The 22,565-nt window shown below is 38.4% G+C and overlaps 1 protein-coding gene across 5 annotated transcripts in view; it reads left to right on the top strand.

Moving 5' to 3' along the window:
* The window catches only part of PDE7B (phosphodiesterase 7B), a 359,458-nt gene that overhangs the window by 299,327 nt on the left and 37,566 nt on the right, over positions 1 to 22,565 (top strand). For all 5 annotated transcript variants that reach the window (XM_052645654.1, XM_052645652.1, XM_052645650.1 and 2 more), the window contains 5 exons: positions 8,696 to 8,847; positions 11,049 to 11,112; positions 13,413 to 13,508; positions 16,298 to 16,398; positions 18,074 to 18,205. In XM_052645654.1, the coding sequence (XP_052501614.1) occupies positions 8,696 to 8,847; positions 11,049 to 11,112; positions 13,413 to 13,508; positions 16,298 to 16,398; positions 18,074 to 18,205 (545 nt within the window). The remainder of the gene's footprint in view (positions 1 to 8,695; positions 8,848 to 11,048; positions 11,113 to 13,412; positions 13,509 to 16,297; positions 16,399 to 18,073; positions 18,206 to 22,565) is intronic.

The raw sequence follows: 22,565 nt of genomic DNA on the forward strand, positions 1-22,565 counted from the left end.
TCATTCTGATAGTTTGTTATTAGTGTATAGAAAAGCAACAGATCTTTGTTTATTCATTTTTTATCTGACAACTTCACTAATATCAATTATTCAAAGGGTTTTTCGATGGAGTCTTTAGGGCTTTCTATATATCATGTATCAATATCATAATATTGTTATATTTTAAAGATTTCTTGGCATCTGGTTCTTTTATGAAGAAATGGAGACTTTACTGTCTAGAGATACTAATCTGTGAATGCTGGGGTTTGACTAAAGTCATTACAGCCCAGTCTGAATTATAAATTATGAAATTTGCTGTGTATGTATGTGTTCAGTCACTCAGTCATGTCCGTCTCTTTGCGACTGCATGGACAGTAGCCCACCAGGCTCCTCTGTCCATGAAATTTTCCAGGCAAGAATACTGGAGCAGGTTGCCATTTCCTACTCCAGGGGATCTTCCCAACCCAGGGACTCAGCCTGCATCTCTTCCATCTCCTGCATTGACAGAAGGGCTCTTTACTACTAGTGCCACCTAGGAAGCCCATGAAATTTCCTAAAAGCACATGATAATAGATTGAAGTGTTTAATACTTCAATTGTAGGTTGAAGTGAGCGCTAGTCTCGTTTAGCACTTTGTCAAGAAACCTAGAAGTCCACATTATACATTTTTAAAATACATTGATATTATTTTCTACATATTATCTCTTTACTAGTTTTTTTTCATTAGTCTTTAAAAATTTTATCTATAGGGCAACTATACCTTAGCCTAGGTTATTTCAATCTTAAAACCCTCATGAATGCTTTCAAGAAAATTGCCATCCTGGATAACTCCACTAACCTTCCAACTTTGCAGGAATCCTGAATCCTAAACTGATGAGAATTGGCTATACAAAAGAAGTGTTATACTGTAAACCTGCTATTTGCGTTTCAGGACTCCTAAAATCACACTAATTAACTTTTTTCATCTTTTTTAAAACCACATATTTAAAACTAGAATTTCAACCTGATTTCTCCAAGGCTCATCATTCTTGAGCTCAGAACCAGAGCACAGATACAGCAAAATTATTTAATTCCATCATCATATATTTAACACCTATATGCTGTAGGATAATGTGAAATTTCAAAAAAACTACCAGGAATCTGGCCTGTGAGACCTTATAGTCTAATAAGTCAAATGTGTAAATAAGAGTAAATTTGCTATCACACAGGGCACAGTGTTATGGTGGAGGTCAGTCACAGGAAATGGCAGTGGCAGGAACACCTGGTCTCTGGAACTCCATTTGGGGGAGTTGAGACAATGATTTCAAAAGCTAGTGTATAAATGTAAGTTTTAGGATCTTACACTTTACAAATCAGCTTATTGTTTTAAAATGGCACTTGATAATGATGTTTCTATAAATTAATTGAAAGAATTGAATCAAATTACAACAACAAACTTTGTATGGGGCTTCCATAATTAGCAAGATTTTACACTAGATACAAGGAGTTACAACATTTGATAAGATGGTTTCTGACCTTGAGGAGTAATAAGTTTATACCAATATCCCTTTAGTATGACATATTAAAATTCTGTAAGAGAAGAATATGAAAGTATTTGAATAGCCACTAACTCAGCAAGGAATTTCATCATAATTATTATAACATAGTGATTATATAATTATATTAAATAATTATTAAATATTTATAAATATTATATTAAATAATTATAAGTATTATAATTATTAGTACAATAATTATCAGAGTATGGAATTTATTAATAATATTATTTTAAATATTCAGTAGAATTAGTGCTCTGAAAGTATTGATGTTAGATTTATGAAGTTGAGTATCCATGTTTGCTAGAAGCAAGTTTCCACTTAAACATAAAAGCATTCTTTGTTCTCAGAACCACCTGAGCTACCTCTGCACCAATTACTAATTATTCAAATTCTGGAAATATTGGGTTGGCCAAAAAGGTCCTTCAAGTTTTTCTGCAAGATGGTGTGGAAAACCCAAATGGGCTTTTTAAACCTAATAGTAGATAAAGACATTGTTGGAGGAACTATGTATACAGTTGACAGAAACACCCTCATCATATAGGTGAGCTTATAGCTTTTCTTTAACCCCAGATAGTATTTCTAGGTTTAAGATTTCTCCTAGTACCAAAATGTATCAGCCCCTGTAAAGAGAAGATGCCATAGAGAAGGTACTCAAAATGAAAATAATTTTTATTAACATTTTTTGCACTGAAGCCAATCCCAGCTTGTGAAATTTGAAAATTACCATATGAGCAGTGCCAATATAAACTTCATAACCCTAAAATTAGTGTCTAAATAGTGCAGAAATGTGTTAATATGTACAATTTGTGAAATTTGTAAGAGAACAAGCAAGCAGAAAACGACTTTCACAGTCAGAGTCAATGCGTACATAGATTAGGCAGTGAGGCCTTCTGGAGCAACATTTTGTAACTTCCAAATGAGAATATGGGGACCCATAGCCCATTAAACTACAAAATCCAAACAGAAAGCACCATTAGGGTAGCTGTGAATGCCTTTAAATCAAGTTTTTTAATTCTATAAAAGCATTGAATAAACCCAGTATTTTATTATTACACACTTTGTTAAGATTCTTTTTTTGCTTAATTTTTATTTTTTTGTAATTTAAATTTGTTTATTTTAATTGGAGGCTAATTACTTTACAATATTGTATTGGTTCTGCCACACATCAACATGAATCTGCCACGGGCGTACACGTGTTCCCCATCCTGAACCCCCCTCCCACACCCCCTCCCTGCACCATCCCTCTGGGTCATCCCAGTGCACCAGCCCCAGGGATCCTGTATCGAACCTGGACTGGTGATTCGTTTCTTATATGACATTATACGTGCTTCCATGCCATTCCCCCAAATCATCCCAGCCTCTCCCTCTCCCACAGAGTCCAGAAGACTGTTCTATACATCTGTGTCTCTTTTGCTGTCTCGCATACAGGGTTATCGTTACCATCTTTCTAAATTCTATATATATGCGTTAGTATACTGTATTAGTGTTTTTATTTCTGGCTTTTAACTGAAAGTGTCATGTCCAACTCCTTGCGATGCCATGGACTGTAGCCCGCCAGACTCCTCTGTCCATGGGGATTCTTCAGGCAAGAATCCTGGAGTGAGTTGCTGTTCCCTTTTCCAAGGTATCTTCTCGACCTAGGTATCAAACTCAGGTCTCCTGCACTGCAGGCAGATTCTCTACTTACCAACTGAGCCACCAGGGAAGCCTGATTTTAATGAAACTATCTTCCAAATTTAGCTTAGCCAATCATTTAAATTTCTGTCCAGAAATGCCTATCACTGTACTCCTAATAATCAAAACAAAAATATTCTACTCACTGAAAGTCCTTTTGGAAACAAATGTGTCAAGTCTTATTTAATAACAGTATAACAATACCTAGGATTATTATACAGCATGGTGATTTATTCACTGGTTGTTCTTTATATGAATTTTTTCTCCCAACTATACCTTCAGTTTATATCCTAGTTTTCTATCCTATTATCTCACAGCACAAAGTGCTCCCTAAATGACAGTTGATAAATAAATTATTAAAATTATTTTTAAATAAATTTATTTTCTTTCATTATTGAATCTCTTCAAGAGAGCTACCTTAAAGTTTTTTTTTCATTTAGCTTTATGAATGTCCTCATGTAAGAAAATGAAAATTTATCATTTTCATAAATGGTCACCCAGTATCACTTCTGAATTATTCTCTCATATATTAAAGAACAACCCAGAGAGCAGTGCGATATGGATACTTACAACATGCCTTTGTATTTTAGAAAATATTGGCCACCAACAAATACTGTATCTTGGCAGATACCTACCTGCCCATCTCAGACAATAAGTAAGAATTTGCACAAATAAAGAATACACATTAAACCAAATGATTCCAAAACTTTGACTCTCTCATGATGAATGATGTTATATGCTACTAATGTATTTTTTAACCTACACACTACCATAAAAAATTAACTATGAGAAGGTTTTAAGTATAGATTTATTTTAATATTTAACATTTTTCACATTATCTGAGCTTCTGCTGCAAAGATGCCAGACAGGGCCAAAACTAGGCTGGGGCAAGTGAAGCCCTTACCTCAGGTGCAAAATTTTAGAAGGTACCAAATAATTCAGTAATTAAGATATTTTATTTTTAACATAATATTTTCAAAATAAAAATTAAGAACAAAAAATATCAAAAATGAAAATAAAAATTGAAAGAGATCCACATTGTCATTTTAGTAGACTATCACCATTTTGACTACAAGGGTAAAAAAAAGGAGAGAGTCTTGCTGTTTTCCTCTTTTCTTTAAGGCAAAAATGGGTTCTCAGCTCATGGCAACAGGAGATTAGAAATATTTTAGTCAAAATGATAATTTTGGTGACCAGAAATTATCTCTAATCACCTACATTTACTGTATGTAACAAATGTCATTATCTTACCTATGAATCTGCTTAAAATATCTTACATGGAAAGCTGAATGGAAGTTTACCAAGAAACAATCCATAATTTCAATTTGTTATGTTTGTGCCATATTTCCATAATCCAAGCTTAAGTTGTTTGCTTCTGATTTTATTATGTAAACACAGGCATGCTATTAGCCACAAGGGAGATTTTCTTCTAGTATTTTAGAATGGGAGGATTTTCATAGACTACCAAAAAATGGAATAGACCATTGTATGGATATTTCCTTTCAGGTTTATACATAATACAGAAATAATTAATTTCATTTATTTACCAACACACTTGATTTCATTCTGTATAGCTCTATATAGAAATATCACATTTCTTTGCTCGCAAACGTGGCAAAACTCCTTGAGAGCTGAATTTACTCCATGTCATTATGTCAGATTTCTCCCTTCCCATTCTTTCCCTTCTTAGACTCTTTATTATATAATAACATCAGAATTATAGGGAATTTGTGCAAACGGAACAAAGAATATTCATAGTCCCTTTACCCAGATGCACCAGTTGTATTTTGCTTTATTTGCCTTGCTGCTACTTTCTTCATAATCACTTGAGAATTTGTTGTACACATCATGCCCCTTTATCCCTAAATATTTCAACATGTATTTTCTAAGAACAAGGGATTCTCCCATGTAACCACAGTTCAATTATCAAAGTGAAGACATTTATAGATAGGATATTATTATCTCATATAGAAGTCCATATCCCAGTTTTACAAATTGTCCTACTAATGTTACTTATGGAATTTTTTTTTGGGGGGGGGGATCCAGGATCCAGTTCAGAGCCATGCATTGCATTAAGCACACTGTATCTGTGTATCCATTACTATGAAACAATATCTGGGTTCTCCTTGTCTTTTATGAAGTTGATATTTTTTAAGAGTGTATGCAGAGGCATATACATACCTGTGGCTGATTTGTGTTGATGTATGGCAAAAGCCAACACAATATTGTAAATCAGTTATTCTACAATTAAAAATTAATTAATTAATTTTTTAAAAGAGTTTGGACAGATTGTTTACTTGAAGAATATGCTCCAGTTTGGGTTTTTCTGATGTTACCTCTTTTGAGGGGTGGGATGTACCTTCGGGGCAGGACCACTGCACAGGTGATGTTGTGTCCTCGGTGAATCACATCAGGCAGAGTAAGATATCAGCTTCTCCTATGACAAGTGATGCTAACGTTGAATAGTTAGTGAAGATGGTACCTCCTATACCTTTGTTCACTAGAAAACTATCCAAGTTTTCCTTTTGGATTGGTGTCACCTGTGAAAAGATTCTTTGATACTATGTAATTATCCTGTTGCTTTTTACTTAATTTTATTATCTATTAATGATTTTGGCCTGAATCAGTTATTACTATAAAGGTTGCTATTACTAATAATTCACTGTTTCTTCCACCTTATTGGTCAGAGCTTTCTCTTATTTACTTATTTACTCACGTCCTTACTATGGGCCGGTGGAGTCTTTTTTTTTTTTTTTCAGTCAGTGGTTTATAATCCACTCTCCTGTTATTCATGCTGAGTTTCAAATTTTTGCATATTTGCTCAGAAAGCCCCCCTTCACATCGTCTCCTCTGTCATTTTTCTACGAGCCCATCATTTTTTGAACTCTCCCTTATTTTCTGGCATTATAAGAAGTCACAGTTCATCTTGTACTCTGCCTGCCCCAGTCCTAGATTCACACATTTCACCAAGGTTATCTGGCTCCTTTTAGCGATAAATTATATTTAAATAACAAAATGTGCATGCTAAACGTGCTTGTAGCTACTGGATATTATTGCTTATAAGGTTACAATAAAATGTGCTTGTTTAAGGGCACAGTTCAGTGATTAGGTTAATCTCATCTGACCACTCCCAAATGTATTTCTCAAACCCAGTCTTCTCCCCCAAGCTCTAGATTTTATATCCACTTGTTTCTACTAGACATCTTCACCTGAATTTCCAATAGACATCCAAATTCAACACGTATCAAGCTGAAATCCACCCCACACCTGTTCCATCTGCAGCCTTCCCCATCTCAGATGATGGCAGCTCCATTCCCCCAGTTATTCAGGCCAAAAAACTTGAAAATATATTCAAAATGTATTCAGAATCCCCTCACGTCAGCTCTCTCCATGGCTACCCCTATGGTCTAACCAAACCATCATTTCTTGCCAAGATTATTCCAGTAGCCCCATAACAGATCTCACTGCATCAAAAGTCTGCTGCTACAATCTTTTCTTAATACAGAGGCCACGGTGACCCTTTTTAAATGCTGTGTTTCCACACTACTCTTCCTCTCAAAACTTTGCAGTGGTTCCATGTTTTACTGAGAGTAGAGCCCAAGTTGTTACAATGGCTTTCAGAGTAAAATTCTCACACACACCTCCACTTTGCTCTATGAACACATCTCTTTCTCCTCTTTTTCTTACTCTACATGCCAGCATCCCAGCCTCACTCCCACTCTGGAATTAGTTGAGTTGGTCCCTCTGTAAGAAAGGCTTTTCCCCAGATACCTGCTTGGTCAGCTCCTTCATGTACTTCAGTTCAGTCAAGTTTTGATCAAATCGTAGCCTCTAATGAGGGCGACCTTGGCTATCCCATCACAGAACTCTTGATCCCTTGTCCCTTGCTTTCCTTTCTTCCCCCATTGCACATACCAGCTTCTAACCCATTTTTATAAATTACTTCTTTTTTGTTTATTGCTTATTTTCTATGTCCCTTGGCTAGAATGCAAGCTTCTTGAAGATGGGGGTCTTTGTTTTGCTCACTAGAGGATCTAGAACTGAAAGATATCACCAAGCATCTGGAACAGTGCCTGTCCCTTAGTAACATTTAGTAACACTCAAAACGTTTTTTTTGTGTGTGGCTTTATTCTATTCATTGCAGGATCTTATTTCCCCAACCAGGGATCAAACCCAGACCTTGCCAGTGAAAATGCCAAGTCCCAACCACTGGACCATCAGAAAATTGCCTCAAAACATTTTTTAATGAATGAACCACTTTAACCTGTACTTTGATAAACAGAAATGAGTGAGAACCCATCAGTAGAACTGAGCCCACATTTCATATTGATGTGCGCCTAAGCACCCAACTTCAGTTTACTGCTCTTATCTCCTTATGGTCTTGTTTACATCTCCCCACACAGGAAATCTAAACCCAATTGAAAATAAAAAGAATTTTAATCAGGTGGCATTTCCAAAAAGCAGTGGGTGTTGTGTGCCCTGAGTTAAGTCTTTGCATGCATTATAAAACCAAGTAACTTTCTGATTTCGGTCATTCCCTGACCTTGGGAGCGCCACATTGTAAAAGGGTCATTTTCCATCTATTCCTCTGCTTCCAATACCCACTGTGATTTTGACTTCTATAGAGGAAAAGGGGACATGGGAAGAGGCATGAGAGAAACCAAAATTTCTTTATGTATGAACTGTATGTTTTCCTTCTAGGACCATTCAGTTGACTCCAGATCTAAATTTGGCAGCAGACATCACTCATGTGGCTGAGTGATTCATAGGATTTCATCTGAGATGAAACATACCTTGACAGACATTCAAATTATGTGCTTGGGGTATTTCTGGACAGTCAACAGTCAAGTTTTAAAGGCACATGTGACAGGAGTATTAAAATATCTCTACTGACAGAATCAGATTTTTATGGCCACCAGTGAAAGAGAATATACTCCATTAGAAAATAAACACCCTTTTTGCTTCATGGCATGAGAATCTAGGTCACTCTTGTGCTGAGAGTTTTAATTCCTTTGCTGCCGATGTTCCTGGGACATTAGGAAACCTTTCCTTGTATCCAAGCTAGTGTATTCTCAACTCTTCTAATTCAGGTGAAGGATTTCATCAGACTACGGAGATTATAGGATAAGAACCTGTTCTAAATTCTGGAACCTCCATTCCAGTATAGAAGAATAAAAAACCACAACTGTTCTTTAAATGCATACAAAAGTGTGTAAATTTACTCACTAAGTTTACTAACGTTGTTAATAAGAAAATGAGGTTTTTAATTCACATTCATGTCTTCCAAAATTAGTCAGAAATATCTCCTTTTAATGAATGTAACATATCAGAAATATCCTTCTTGTTCTAGAAGAATTTCAAATGCAGAGTTACATGGTCTCTGTTTCAGAAAGTGTTGAGAGCATCTCTTGGGATTCTCTCCTTTATAATGCACTCTATTTTTACAGAGTGGAGAAAATAGGGCTTTTTAAATGTATAACTTCAGAATTTGATTGCTTTCCACAGATACAACACATTCAGGGGAAATTGGCACCAAGAAAAAGGTGAAAAGACTGTTAAGCTTTCAGAGATACTTCCATGCATCAAGGCTGCTTCGTGGAATTATACCACAAGCCCCTCTCCACCTGTTGGATGAAGACTACCTTGGACAAGCAAGGGTGAGCTAGTTACCCCTCTGTCGCTTCATACCAGGCCAGTGGCTGAGAGGGTGTGCCTCCCCCCACCCTCCCACCTCCCCTCCCTCCACTGGTCGCACCTCACTTTGAGTCCTACTTCGGGGCCCTGGGGAGTTCTGTGCCTCTCAACAGTTACTCAACACATCTGGGCTTTTCCCTTAAATATTAATATAAAGCGAGGTTAATAGAAGCACTCTCCTCATAGGGGTGGCACAAAGACTAAATAAAGTAAAGCATGTTTGCATGCTTAATAGACTCATACCTAGCACATGCTAGCTATTTTTATTTTTATAAATGTGCAAAACATTTTTGCACAACACTAAGTAAAACAAGGGTTTCCCTTGTAGCTCAGTTGGTAAAGAATCTGCCTGCCCGGTTTCGATCCCTGGGTTGGGACGATCCCCTGGAGAAGGAAATGGCAACCCACTCCAGTATCCTTGTCTGGAAAAATCTCATAGACAGAGAAGCCTGGTGGGCTGCAGTCCATGGGGTCTTTGCAATCCACTCTGGTGGCAGGAGCCAGGAAAGAATAGTGAAGTGGGTAGCCATTCCCTTCTCCAAGAGACCTTTCTCACCCAAGGATCAAACCCCAGGCTCCTGCCTTGCAGGCAGATTCTTTACACTCTGAGCCACCAGAGAAGCTCCAGAAGGAGAGCAAAGCTAAGCTCCCAGCACTGGAGCATCTGACAGCATTCTCCTGGATGCCACCCCTCTCAGCAGCCATCTCCCAAGAAAGACGACACTGAGATGTAGGAAGAACCAACAGGCTGGAAATCAGGATATCTGAGATCAAATTTTAGCCTTGCCTTTAGAATTGCGTGACCTGGATTAAAAGAGTACTTAAACTGGACTTCACCCAAAACCTACTGTCCCTTTATTTCTTGATGCTGTTGTGAAGTCTTCGTGTGCCATGATGAGGCCTTCGGATTTTATCATAAGACACAGGGGGACCACTCAACGGGAGGTGGGGAAAGAGAGCTGGTCCTTAGTGGAAGCAGAGCCCATGAGAAGAGAGGAAGGCAGTCACTGGAGCTACAGTGAGGGTAGAGTCAGCAACTGCAACTCTGACACCATCTCACTCTAAGCAGGGGGTATTGTTCAAAAGAAAGGTGGTCCAGTGGCTAAGACTCTGTGCTCCCAAAGCAAGGGGCACGGGTTTGATCCCTGATTAGGGAACTATCAATAAGATCCCAAATGCTGCACAGCACAAAGAAAAAAAAGATATAACCAAAGGTTTGAAAACAGGGACTGAATCAGATATTTGTACACCTACACTCATAGCAACATTATTCACAAGACCCAAAAGGAGGAAACAACCCATATGTGTGCCAGGAAATGAATGGATAAATGAAGCGTGGTATAATTCATGCAATGGAAGATTATTCAGTAGGACAATAAGTCTACATTGGACGATAGGTCTTTAAATTACCCAATATTTTCAATTGCCCACGCTTCAGTTTCCTGTCTGTAACAGTGGTTAATTTCACATTTAGTCCACACTGAGCAGAGTAATATGCTCATCAGTCATCTAGATTTCTTTTTTTTTTAACTTTACTGTAAACCTCCTCCCCTAGGTAGAGACTATAAAACTACAATTTCACCAGCTATCTATCATATGTGCTTTACTATGTCATGCACTGCTCTAAGCTCTTTACATATATTGCTTTATTTAATCTTCACAACAGGTTTAACTTTTTTTTTGGATAATTGCTTTATAGCATTGTGTTGGTTTCTGCTAAACATCAACATGAATCAGCCATAGGTATAATAGCTGATGGTCCCTCCCACTTAAACCTCCCTCACACCTCCCTTCCCATCCCATCCTTCTAGGGGTTTGAGTTCCCTGAGTCATACAATAAATTATCATTGGCTATCTATTTTGCATATGGTAATATATTAGAAAACTTAGGTACAAAGAGGCTAAGAAATTTACCCAAGGTACCACAGCCAGTAAGACATGTGGCTGTCATGGGATGTGGCAGTCTAATTCCGGAACCTGTCCCTTTAACACTGTTGTTATTATTAAGGAGTGGAGTAAGATTTGTTTTACTGCAAACCAGTTGTACATAGATAGTAGTACGCTATTTTCAACTGTTTAATTCTTCAATTCACTGTGTCTCAAAGTAAATGTTTGGGTCTCCAATATGATTCATCTGAGTGCTGTTTTTTGTTTGCCTTTTCAGCACATGCTCTCCAAAGTGGGAATGTGGGACTTTGACATTTTCTTGTTTGATCGCTTGACAAATGGTAAGTCACCCAAAAGAATTTTCACTAAAATACACACCGTAAAATGGGATTAATTTTGTGAAAAACAAAATTTATTTTTAAACACTGTTATTCTTTCTTTCTTTCTTTTCCCACGTTCATAAATCTACAGCCATTCTAGAAGGGCCAGGGTAAAGGGAAATTAGTTGAGATGAAGAATAAGGGTTGAATTTGGACTTCAAATCTTAATACAATTTCCTTCTGGTCTTGATGACTCCAAAAGCATTTAAAAAGCACAGATTAGATCTTTCCTTGCATAATACTTCAGCCACATGCAAAAGGAGGTCATTCGTTCTTAGTTGATGAAAACTGGGAACATAAAATCATATCTGATCAGTCCTGACTCTTACTGGAGCCAATGGTTTTGCACTTTTATTAAGTGAGTGAGTCTGCCCCTTTGCAGGTATTGTTCAGATATGCTTGGCATCATGAGAAGAAAATAACTGCTGAGAATAGAGTACAGAAGCTTAGATTGCAGCTGAAGGGAAAAGTAAAATTCTTATTGGCTCCACTTTTTAAATTCTTGTTCCTATAGAGGTTTCTCTTAAGAAAATAATAAGATCCTATTGTATTTTTAACTGCTCATTAAACAAATCTGATAATAGGGAATCAGTAAAAGACATCACATTAAATGCTGACCATCATCTACCACGGCCTTTCCAGGTGGTGCCAGTGGTAAAGAACCCACCTGCCAATGCAATTGTCAGAGGAGCCTGGTGTGTTACAGTCCATAGGGTTGCACAGAGTCTGACACAACTGCGTGGTTAGCACGCACACACTCATCATATACCAGGATTGTGTTTTAAGTCATTACAGATTTCCTCACCATTCTATTCCTGACAAACAACACGAAGTGGAGTGATACAGCCTCAGACCCTGAAACTGAGCTTTCTGTGCATGAGTGCTAAGTCTCTTCAGCCATGTCTGACTCTTTGTGACCCCGTGGACTGTAACCCACCAGGCTTTTCTGTCCATGAGATTCTCCAGGCAAGAATACTGGAGTGGGTTGCCATTTCCTCCTCCAGGGGATCTTCCCCACCCAGGGGTGGAACCCAAGTCTCTTTTGTCTCCTGCATTAGCAGGTGGATTATTTACCACTAGCTCCACCTGGGAAGCCTGAAAATGAGCTTTACACTGTGAAAGCTAGACCATTTAGGGATGTATCTCATAATCTTGTGTCTCACTTTGCTCAAGTCAATTGAGAGATGGGAACCAGTACATGGAATTAACCGTGAACAAAAGGATTAGTTCAATGCTCTTTGTTAAAAAAAGAGTATAATCACAACTCACAAAAATATGAAATGAATGTGTCAATGATTTTATTTAATTAAATTAGTTACAGATTCAGTAAAATGCTACAGCTAGTTCAAAGGAAAATTCAAAGAGTCATATATATGTAAGCAGTAAGAAATGCTGAAATGAATTTGTCAATAGCTGGGAAACTGGGAGGGGAAAATCAATTGCATTTCCCTCTAATTTCATTTTCATGTATACCGACAAGAATCGTCTGCAATGATATTGGTTATGAAAAATTTTGATTCTTGTGAAATAGCTCAAAGATAATGAAAGCTATAAAAACACATAGAATCAGATACCCTGGATGAGTGTGCTTAAGCAACACATAGTTTTCCATTTAAGATACCAGTCCTTTTCTTAGTCCATTTCAGTCTTTCATAAACTCTACAATGCTTTTAAAGTTCAAAGTCCTTATTCTCTAGTGAACAATATTTCTTGAATGCTTAACAAGTTATTGTAGCTTCAGTTTTGCACCTCCACTGACTTGAGTTACAAAGTATCTCATGGTCAAATCTCATCTTGAGTGATTTTCCAAAGGAAGAGTAGGCAATATGGTGGCTTAGATACCCCTATAAATGTAAAAATCATTTGGAAGCAACTTAAGACACATTTTCAGTAACCATTAAACCGCACATTTTTTTTAAATACCCATACAAACACATAAACACACACACGCAGGCACGCACGCACATGCGTGAGTATGTATTCCTGGTACTGCTATAGGCAGGCTCCTTTTAACTCTTACTGTTTTCATTGCCTGTGGTATTGGGGAAATGTCTGAGTTAATTTTTCTTGTGCAATAACAGAAAACCTGGAACCAGATCATAATAATAATATCCTTTGTACTTGGATAATTTCAGATCTAAAGAGGAAAAGAAATGATTCTATCAGAGAACTTTCATTATAGAAATTTTGGATCCTATTGTCTGTCTTGATATTTTAATAGTAATGAAAATGAATTAAAGCAGCTGACTGTTTTCCTATAGGAAACAGCCTGGTAACATTGCTGTGCCACCTCTTCAACACCCATGGACTCATTCACCACTTCAAGTTAGATATGGTGACCTTACACAGATTTTTAGGTAAGTCCTTTTTTCCACATTTCTACTCCATTTCTCATGAATAATGGCAGTCTACAACACTGTTTACTATAAAGTGGTAAGAGCCACAGCACGGTAGATGAAGACCTCATATTAGTCTTAAATCATCCATCTTCATTTTAAAATATAGTTTATCTATTTAAATTGTTGAAAAAATATTAGTTATGCTTAGGCTTAAAATATAAAGGCTATGTGAAGACAGGGACTTTGCTGATGGTTCAACAGTAAAGAATCTGCCTGCAATGCCAGAGACACAGATTCAGTCCCTGTGTCAGGAAGATCCCCTGGAGAAGGAGATGGCAATCCACTCCAGTATTCTTGCCTGGGAAATCCCATGAACAGAGGAGCCTGGCGAGCTTACAGTCCATGGGATCGCAAAAGAGTCAGACATGACCTAGCAACTGAACAACCACAATGTAAAGACAACCATCAAAAGCAGAGAACTGTCAGAGAAGTTACTGATCTGCTCATATATTAGCAAAACCCAAGCAAAGTACTCCTCAATAATGCCACTCTGGACATGAGTTGTTGAAATATTCAATAGGCTTTTTTTTTTAACGAGAAGAAAACTACTGTGTATATGGACTTCCCCGGTGGCTCTGACGGTAGAGCGTCTGCCTACAATGTGGGAGACCTGGGTTCGATCCCTGGGTTGGGAAGATCCCCTGGAGAAGGAAATGTCAATCCACTCCAGTACTATTGCCTGGAAAATCCCATGGACAGAGGAGCCTGGTAGGCTACAGTCCATGGGGTCTCAAAGAGTCGGACACGACTGAGCCACTTCACTTTCACTTTCCCTGCGTAGATAGCGCACATTGTAGGCAGTGTTTTGAGTATGTTATTTCTAACAGTTTCAGTACCTCTGCAAGTTGAGTGTTATCAATATTTGACCCATGGATAAAGAGAAGTACAAAGAAGTTTTGTAACTTGCTCAAGGTCAACAAATTGTAATTGGCAGAGCCTCCATCCAAGCCCAGGTCTGTTGGATTTGAAAGCCCACCATCTTTCTACCCAATTGCACCATCATTTTTCATCAAAAAGCAGTCCCAGCTCTCATTCAACTTTATGTATATGCTTATTTATCTTCCAGTGAATTATCCAGGGCACATTTTTTCTATTTTTGTGTATTTGTTTATTTTGGCTGTGCTGGGTCTTTGTTGCTGCTCAGGCTTTGCTCTAGTTAGAGTGCAAGGCCTTCTCTCGTTGCAGAGCATGGGCTCCGCGGCCCATAGGCTTCAGTAGTTGTTGCACGTGGGTTCAGTAGTTGCAGTCCGCAGGCTCCAGAGCACCGGCTCAGTGGCTGTGGCTCACCGGCCTCGCTGCTCTGCTGCATGTGGGATCTTCGCAGACCAGAGGTCGAACCCACATCTCCTGCATTGACAGCTGACTCTTTACCACTGAGCCGTCCTTGGTCCATTTTTAATCACCAAATAACTGCCCTCTGCCTCTTAGCATGTTCCTGACTTCTTTGACTTGCCATGTGGCAGTGCTTTGAATTTGAAAGCTGACTTGATACATCAAGAATAAAATAATGGTGATGGTGATAACAACAGCAGCAGCCACCAGGCTTATATGGTGTTTACACATGCTGGGAACTCTTCTAAGAACTTGCATTTATTAGCCCATTTAATCCTTACAATATGCCTTTGAGATCAAAGCTATTATTATCCCTACTTTATGGAGGAGGAAATGAAGGAAACTTGGCTAAGTAACTTTCCCAATATACATAAGTAATAGAGCCAGGATTTACATATAATAGTAAGATAAACCTGCTGAATAAAATGTACCTGTGGCACAACAGGAATATTGGAAACCAGCCAGAGCAAGGCTCATTCCAGAAACACAAATAACCTCAAGCTAATTGTGTTGAGAGAGAGTGAGTGAAGTAATCCCCGTGAATGGAGCCAAATAATTTCTATTTGTCTAAAGAGGGAGAATGCAGATACTTTGCGCATGTGTGCACACCAGAGTATGTGTGAAAAAGCTAGAGTCAGTGACAGAAATAACACCAGAATCTACAGCCAAAGTCATAGGCTGGGCTGAGAGAATATGGCCACACTTGAAAATCAGGATGTTCTAAACACACTGAATATATTGCATCTTAGGCATTGCCTTGGTTAACTTTGCTGAAACAAGCAAGTGGTTTCTGTAAATTGCAAACAAAGTTGCATTATGTCTCTGGTATCAAGAGCACACGCGTCCTTAGATTGGAAGGGCATGAAAGATAATCATTTGATCTGAATAAGATAGAAATAAATCTAAGGATTCCTCAGTTGGATCAGTGAATTTCCACCTGAAGAATCCCAAGGTTTGCTCTGGTCTGTATTTGTTATTTAAGTGATAAAGCTATCTTTGGATGAGAGCAGGGCTTTTCAAAAGGAAGCCTCTTTTATGGCATATTATTCATAAATGGCAGCAAACTTAATTAAACTATAATGTGAAATAAAGTTGTCCTTTTCCCACATATTTATTTTTCCTATGAATGGGAGCCTTCATGAATGCCAAAAAGAGGTGATTTATGAAGGTGGTGAGGAATCCCAAGGGCCTCACAAATCCTTCTAGCCTTTCTTCCCTCCTCCCTCTCCCTCTTCTCCTCTAACAACCCAGTAGAACTGCCAAGCTGGCAAACTACATTCACTTCTAAGGCATCCCCGTGTTGCGCATTTGGGAGTCGCTGCTATTTTTAAGCAAAAGAGACCTTCAACAAGTCTGAGCTCGTGTGTCCTTTGCGTTTTGTTTTTAGCTGATTGAGTTATCTGTTTACCTCCTAGTCATGGTTCAAGAAGATTACCACAGCCAAAACCCGTATCACAATGCTGTTCATGCGGCCGATGTCACCCAGGCCATGCATTGCTACCTAAAGGAGCCAAAGGTAAGGCAAGACCACTGTCCTCCCGGCCACCTGGAAACGCCAGGTAAACTGCCTGCGGGGCCCCAGATTGCCCGACATAACAGAGCAACTGGGTTATGAGTCATTTATGGCATGAATACAAATTGCTTATAAGAAGGGTTCATGGACTTCTCTGGCTATCCAGTGTTTGGGATTTTGCCTTCCAAAGCAGAGAGTTCAGGTTTGATTCCTGGTTGGGGAACTAAGCTTCCACATGCATCGAGGCCAAAAAAAAAAAAAAAATCAAAACATAAAACAGAAGCAATATTGTAATAAATTCAATAAAGACTTTTAAAAAATGGTTGACATCAAAAAAAATCTTTTAAAGAAAAATTTTAAAAAGGTTTCAACATCAGCTCTGAAATCATGAAAGAAAGTAAGTAAGAAAGAAAGTATAATAGTCATGAAAGAAAGTAAATTTTCAGAGGTTCCCTTCTATAATTTATATATTTTCAAGGCTGCATTAGGACAAAAGTAACCCTCCCTATGACAATCTGCATCTTAGATATTTTCAACAATCACAAAAGTTAGCTGCTTTTGCCTTAATACTATGCCATATAGTACCATCACTGAAGTTTTCTAGGAAAAGTCTCCCAGCTCATGTTTTTTGATTAGCAAGTAGAATTAAAATTCATGACCCAAGTTCCACTTCCTACTGAGGCAACTAGACATACTGATTCCAGCCCAAGAGAACCTGTGTACATCAAAGACATCTTAGAAGTATACCCAGATGCAATGTATTAATCAAAAATTTTAAACATGATGATAATGCTTGTTACTCAAAACCTAAACATTTCTTAGCCATATAAAACCTAGCTGGTATAACATATCGGATGAGTTTTGTTCGGGTTTTTGGAAAATGATACCTCAGTCTAAGACTCTGTTTAGTTCAATCAGTTTTAACATCAACCACTAAATATACAGTCATTCCCAAGACAAAACTGGGTATGCTTCATCCTTATAAAATATCCCAAAGAACTTAAAGGTTTTTTGATTTAATCCTTAAGTAATTTGAAAATTGTAATATATCACAGTTGTATATTTAATACATAATTTAGTGCCAGATTCCCATTTTCCTGCTTGTTTCCTTAGCTAACCAAAAAAAAAAAAAAACTGACAGCTTCTCACACATTGCCTCACTTTATTACACATTGGAGAAATATGCAAATTTTGCAATTCAGTCCACTATTGATTTCATATTCAAAGAAGTGGCAATGATATATTGGATGAATGATATACAAAAGTGATTTTTTTTAATGTGCCCATCACTTTGGCTTCAACTTTTTCCTTCACTTACAGCTTTCCTGGGAGCAAGGCTGACTAGACTCCGCCTGTCCCCACCCACCATAGAGAACAGTGTTGCCAACAGTCAGTGCTTTTACAACAGCAAAACATGACAAGAGTAGCAGCAGGAAGAGGAGGCCACTGGGAAGAGCTACACAATTTGAGTTGCTGAGTTATTGTCCTCCCAGTTCTTTCTTCTTTCCTGAAATTTCATGGGGCTGTTATCTTACTGACAGCTTCAGAAGGTTAAGGTCTGACTGACAGGCCCGAACGATACTAATATGATGATTCATTCCATGTGATTTAGCCAAAACAAAGACTAGCCTATTTTGGGAAATACACCAATCAATCTCCCAACTCCATTTTTCAACAGCTCACCAGCTTCCTCACGCCTCTGGATATCATGCTTGGACTGCTGGCTGCAGCAGCCCACGATGTGGACCACCCAGGGGTGAACCAGCCATTTCTGATCAAAACGAACCACCACCTCGCCAACCTATATCAGGTAAGGAAGGCAACAAGATACATTATGGTGAACTGGTGTAGGCCCAGTACTGGAGCCTGAATCTCACTCTTGGAAATAGCCATCATTCAGGGTCAGCCTTAGTGATGACCACAGCCAAACAGCATGGATTTGAAATAGGTTCAGAATATCCCCCAGGGAAGATAAAATTAGTTTGCAAGGATATTCAAGGAATTCAGTTTGCTCCAAAGCAGGTTTGAAATTGTCCTAGGTCGAACAGGATTCCTGAGTCTGCCTTCTCATGGTCTGAGACTATCTGTCTCCATGGGAATCATCTAGTATATAATGGCCAGTTGAAGCCAGTCCTTGTAGAACTTCTATAAATTATACTTCCCAGGTATAATTCTTATTCAGATTTATGTTGCATCTCTAGGACCATTTGTTAATCACATTTTAATTTTTTTTGTTGAAGTATGTTTGACTTAAAATATGATATTAGTTTTAGGTATACAATAGAGTGGTTCAAAAATTTTATAGACTATACTTCATTTATAGTTATTGTAATATATTGACTATATTCTGAACTTTTTTGGCTTCTGAGACAAAACTATATTATCAAAGACAATAAGCATACTTTGTTGTTATAAAATATTTCAGCAACACTGGTAGTTTGACCTGAAGAACTCTTATCTCTGATATTCCTTCAGACATTAATACCCTAAATCATAAATGAATTATTCCCAGAATTTTCAACACAGTTTTTAGAAGACCTTTGGTTGTCATTAACAAAATCATTGCCTACAAGGAAGTCATTGATCTCAACTATAGTAGATCTCTTTCAGTAAAGAAAAAAAAAAAAAAATCAGTGCAGGAAAAATTTCTGAAGGATTCCCAGAAAACAGATGTGTTATATAAGATGGTAGAGCTTGAAGATGCATTAATTTCCAATAAAGCACAGCTGGAACATGAAACAAAGCCTTTTCCCATTCATCTGATTAGCTTTTGGTACATATAGGAAGTGGAATACCAAGGTTTATGAATCCCCCTGGTACATACTTCAGCACTGGGCTCTCTTGGGCTGTCAGCCAGTACCTGAAGCTAGGACAGTAATGACCATAAAGAGAGGACAGGATGACAGAATTTAGAAAAACTTTTGATGATGTTCAGTTCACTCAGTCATGTCCGACTCTTTGCAACCCCGTGAACTGCAGCACGCCAGGCCTCCCTGTCCATCACCAACTCCCAGAGTCTACCCAAACCCATGTCTATTGAGTTGGTGATGCCATCCAACCATCTCATCCTCTGTTGTCCCCTTCTCTTCCTCTCGTCAATACTTCCCAGCATCAGGGTATTTTCCAATGAGTCAGCTCTTTGCATCAGGTGGCCAAAGTATTGGAGTTTCAGATTTAGCATCAGTCCTTCCAATGAACACGCAGGACTGATCTCCTTTAGGATGAACTGGTTGGATCTCCTTGCAGTCCAAGGCACTCTCAAGAGTCTTCTTCAACACCACAGTTCAAAAGCATCAATTCTTTGGCATTCAGCTTTTTTTATGGTCCAAATCTCACATCCATACATGACTACTGGAAAAACCATAGCCTTGACTAGATGGACCTTTGATGACAAAGTAATGTCTCTGCTTTTTAATATGCTATCCATGGAGTCACTGAGGGTCGGACACGACTGAGCGACTTCACTTTCACTTTTCACTTTCATGCATTGGAGAAGGAAATGGTGACCCACTCCAGTGTTCTTGCCTAGAGAATCCCAGGGACGGGGGAGCCTGGTGGGCTGCCGTCTATGGGGTCACACAGAGTCGGACACGACTGAAGTGACTTAGCAGCAGCAGGTTGGTCATAACTTTCCTTCCAAGGAGTAAGCATCTTTTAATTTCATGGCTGCAATCACCATCTGCAGTGATTTTGGAGCCCCCCAAAAATAAAGTCAGCCACTGTTTCCACTGTTTCCCCTGTCTCCCCATCTATTTCCCATGAAGTGATAGGACCAGATGCCATGATCTTAGTTTTCTGAATGTTGAGCTTTAAGCCAACTTTTTCACTCTCCTCTTTCACTTTCATCAAGAGGCTCTTAGTTCTTCTTCACTTTCTGCTATATGGATGGTGTCATCTGCATATCTGAGGTTATTGATACTTCTCCCAGCAATCTTGATTCCAGCTTGTGCTTCCTCCAGCCCAACATTTCTCATGATGTACTCTGCATATAATATAAATAAGCAGGGTGACAATATACAGCCTTGATGTACTTTTTTTCCTATTTGTGACCAGTCTGTTGTTCCGTGTCCAATTCTAAAAACTAAATAAAGAAAATAAAATTAGAACTAAACTTACTAGACTATCTCAGAAGCTAAAGTATAGCTTGGGAAAAGCATAAACACATGACCAGGGTGAAAAATGAATGACTGAAATGAAAGCTCCCAAATAGATTTCTGTTCTTGTCATGTTTTAAATCTGACTTTTCAAATGTCTTTAAACAAAGAATATAAAGTAACAGAACTGGCTGCTTGAACTACTTCCATATAATGTAAAGTGAAAGTCGCTCAGTTATGTCCAGCTCTTTGCAACCCCATGGACTATAGTTCATGGAATTCTCCAGGCAAATACTAGAATGGGTAACTCGTCTCTTCACGGGATCTTCCCAGCCCAGGGATCAAACCGAGGTCTTCTGCATTTCAGGCAGATTTCATATAAAGTAAACGTTTGCCTAATTTTAATTTCTCAACATCAAATAAATCACATCAATGGAGTTTAAGAGAGTATCTACTCTACTGCCTGATTTGTACATAAAAATGAGGGTCATAAAACCGTGCTTTGACATGTATAATAGTATATATAAAATAGGTAGTGAATGAATGTTTGGACACAAAGTCACAAAGAAATATGCCAGATGTTAAACATGCAAAAAAAATAGAAAGTAAAAGTAGAATTTCATCAATCAACTACTCACTGCTAATGAACACAAAATGATTCTCAAAAGAAAGATATTGCAATCTATCTTATTCAGATACTAAAAATGGTCTCAAAAAATGGATTCCTTACTCAAACTTTTAAAGTGAAATTTTTAATAATAGTTCATCTCTTTGTTAAGTATAAACATTCCAATATAACCAAACTCTGTAGCCTTTTCAGCAGAGCATACATGTATATTTTGAACTAGCAACTATTTATTACATGCATCAGATAATATATTAGTATCTAGACCACCTGACCTGCCTCTTGAGAAATCTGTATGCAGGTCAGGAAGCAACAGTTAGAACTGGACATGGAACAACAGACTGGTTCCAAATAGGAAGAGGAGTATGTCAAGGCTGTATATTGTCACCCTGCTTATTTAACTTATATGCAAAGTATATCATGAGAAACGCTGGGCTGGAAGAAGCACAAGCTGGAATCAAGATTGCTGGGAGAAGTATCAATAACCTCAGATATGCAGATAACACCACCCTTATGGCAGAAAGTGAAGAGGAACTAAAAAGCCTCTTGATGAAAGTGAAAGAGGAGAGTGAAAAAGCTGGCTTAAAGCTCAACATTCAGAAAACTAAGATCATGACATCTGGTCCCATCACTTCATGGAAAATAGATGGGGAAACAGTGGAAACAGTGTCAGACTTTATCTTTTTGGGCTCCAAAATCACTGCAGATGGTGATGGCAGCCATGAAATTAAAAGATGCTTATTCCTTGGAAGAAAAGTTATCATCAACCTAGATAGCATATTGAAAAGCAGAAACATTACTTTGCCAACAAAGGTCCTTCTAGTCAAGGCTATGGTTTTTCCAGTGGTCATGTATGGATGCAAGAGTTGGACTGTGAAGAAAGCTGAGCACCAAAGAATTGATGCTTTTGAACTGTGGTGTTGGAGAAGACTCTTGAGAGTCCCTTGGACTGCAAGGAGATCCAACCAGTCCATTCTGAAGGAGATCAGCCCTGGGTGTTCTTTGGAAGGACTGATGCTAAAGCTGAAGCTCCAGTACTTTGGCCACCTCATGAGAAGAGTTGACTCATTGGAAAAGACTCTGATGCTGGGAGGGATTGATGGCAGGAGGAGAAGGGGACAACAGAGGATAAGATGGCTGGATGGCATCACCAGCTAGATGGACGTGAGTTTGAGTGAACTCCGGGAGTTGGTGATGGACCGGGAGGCCTGGCGTGCTGCAATTCATGGGGTCGCAAAGAGTTGGACATGACTGAGCAACTGAACTGAACTGAACTGAGGAGTACAAAGATAAATAAAATAATCCCTGCCCTTGAACACTGGTGCAAACTGAGATGCTGAAAATGTGCAAAATCCAAGAAAACTTAATCCCAGTTTGAAAAACATTAGAGGAGTTAGCTAAAGATATACATATATACCTCTGTATACTTACATAGAAACAACTTTTTTAAA

This window comes from Budorcas taxicolor, chromosome 9, assembly GCF_023091745.1.
Source record: "Budorcas taxicolor isolate Tak-1 chromosome 9, Takin1.1, whole genome shotgun sequence".
Classification (NCBI taxonomy): domain Eukaryota; kingdom Metazoa; phylum Chordata; class Mammalia; order Artiodactyla; family Bovidae; genus Budorcas; species Budorcas taxicolor.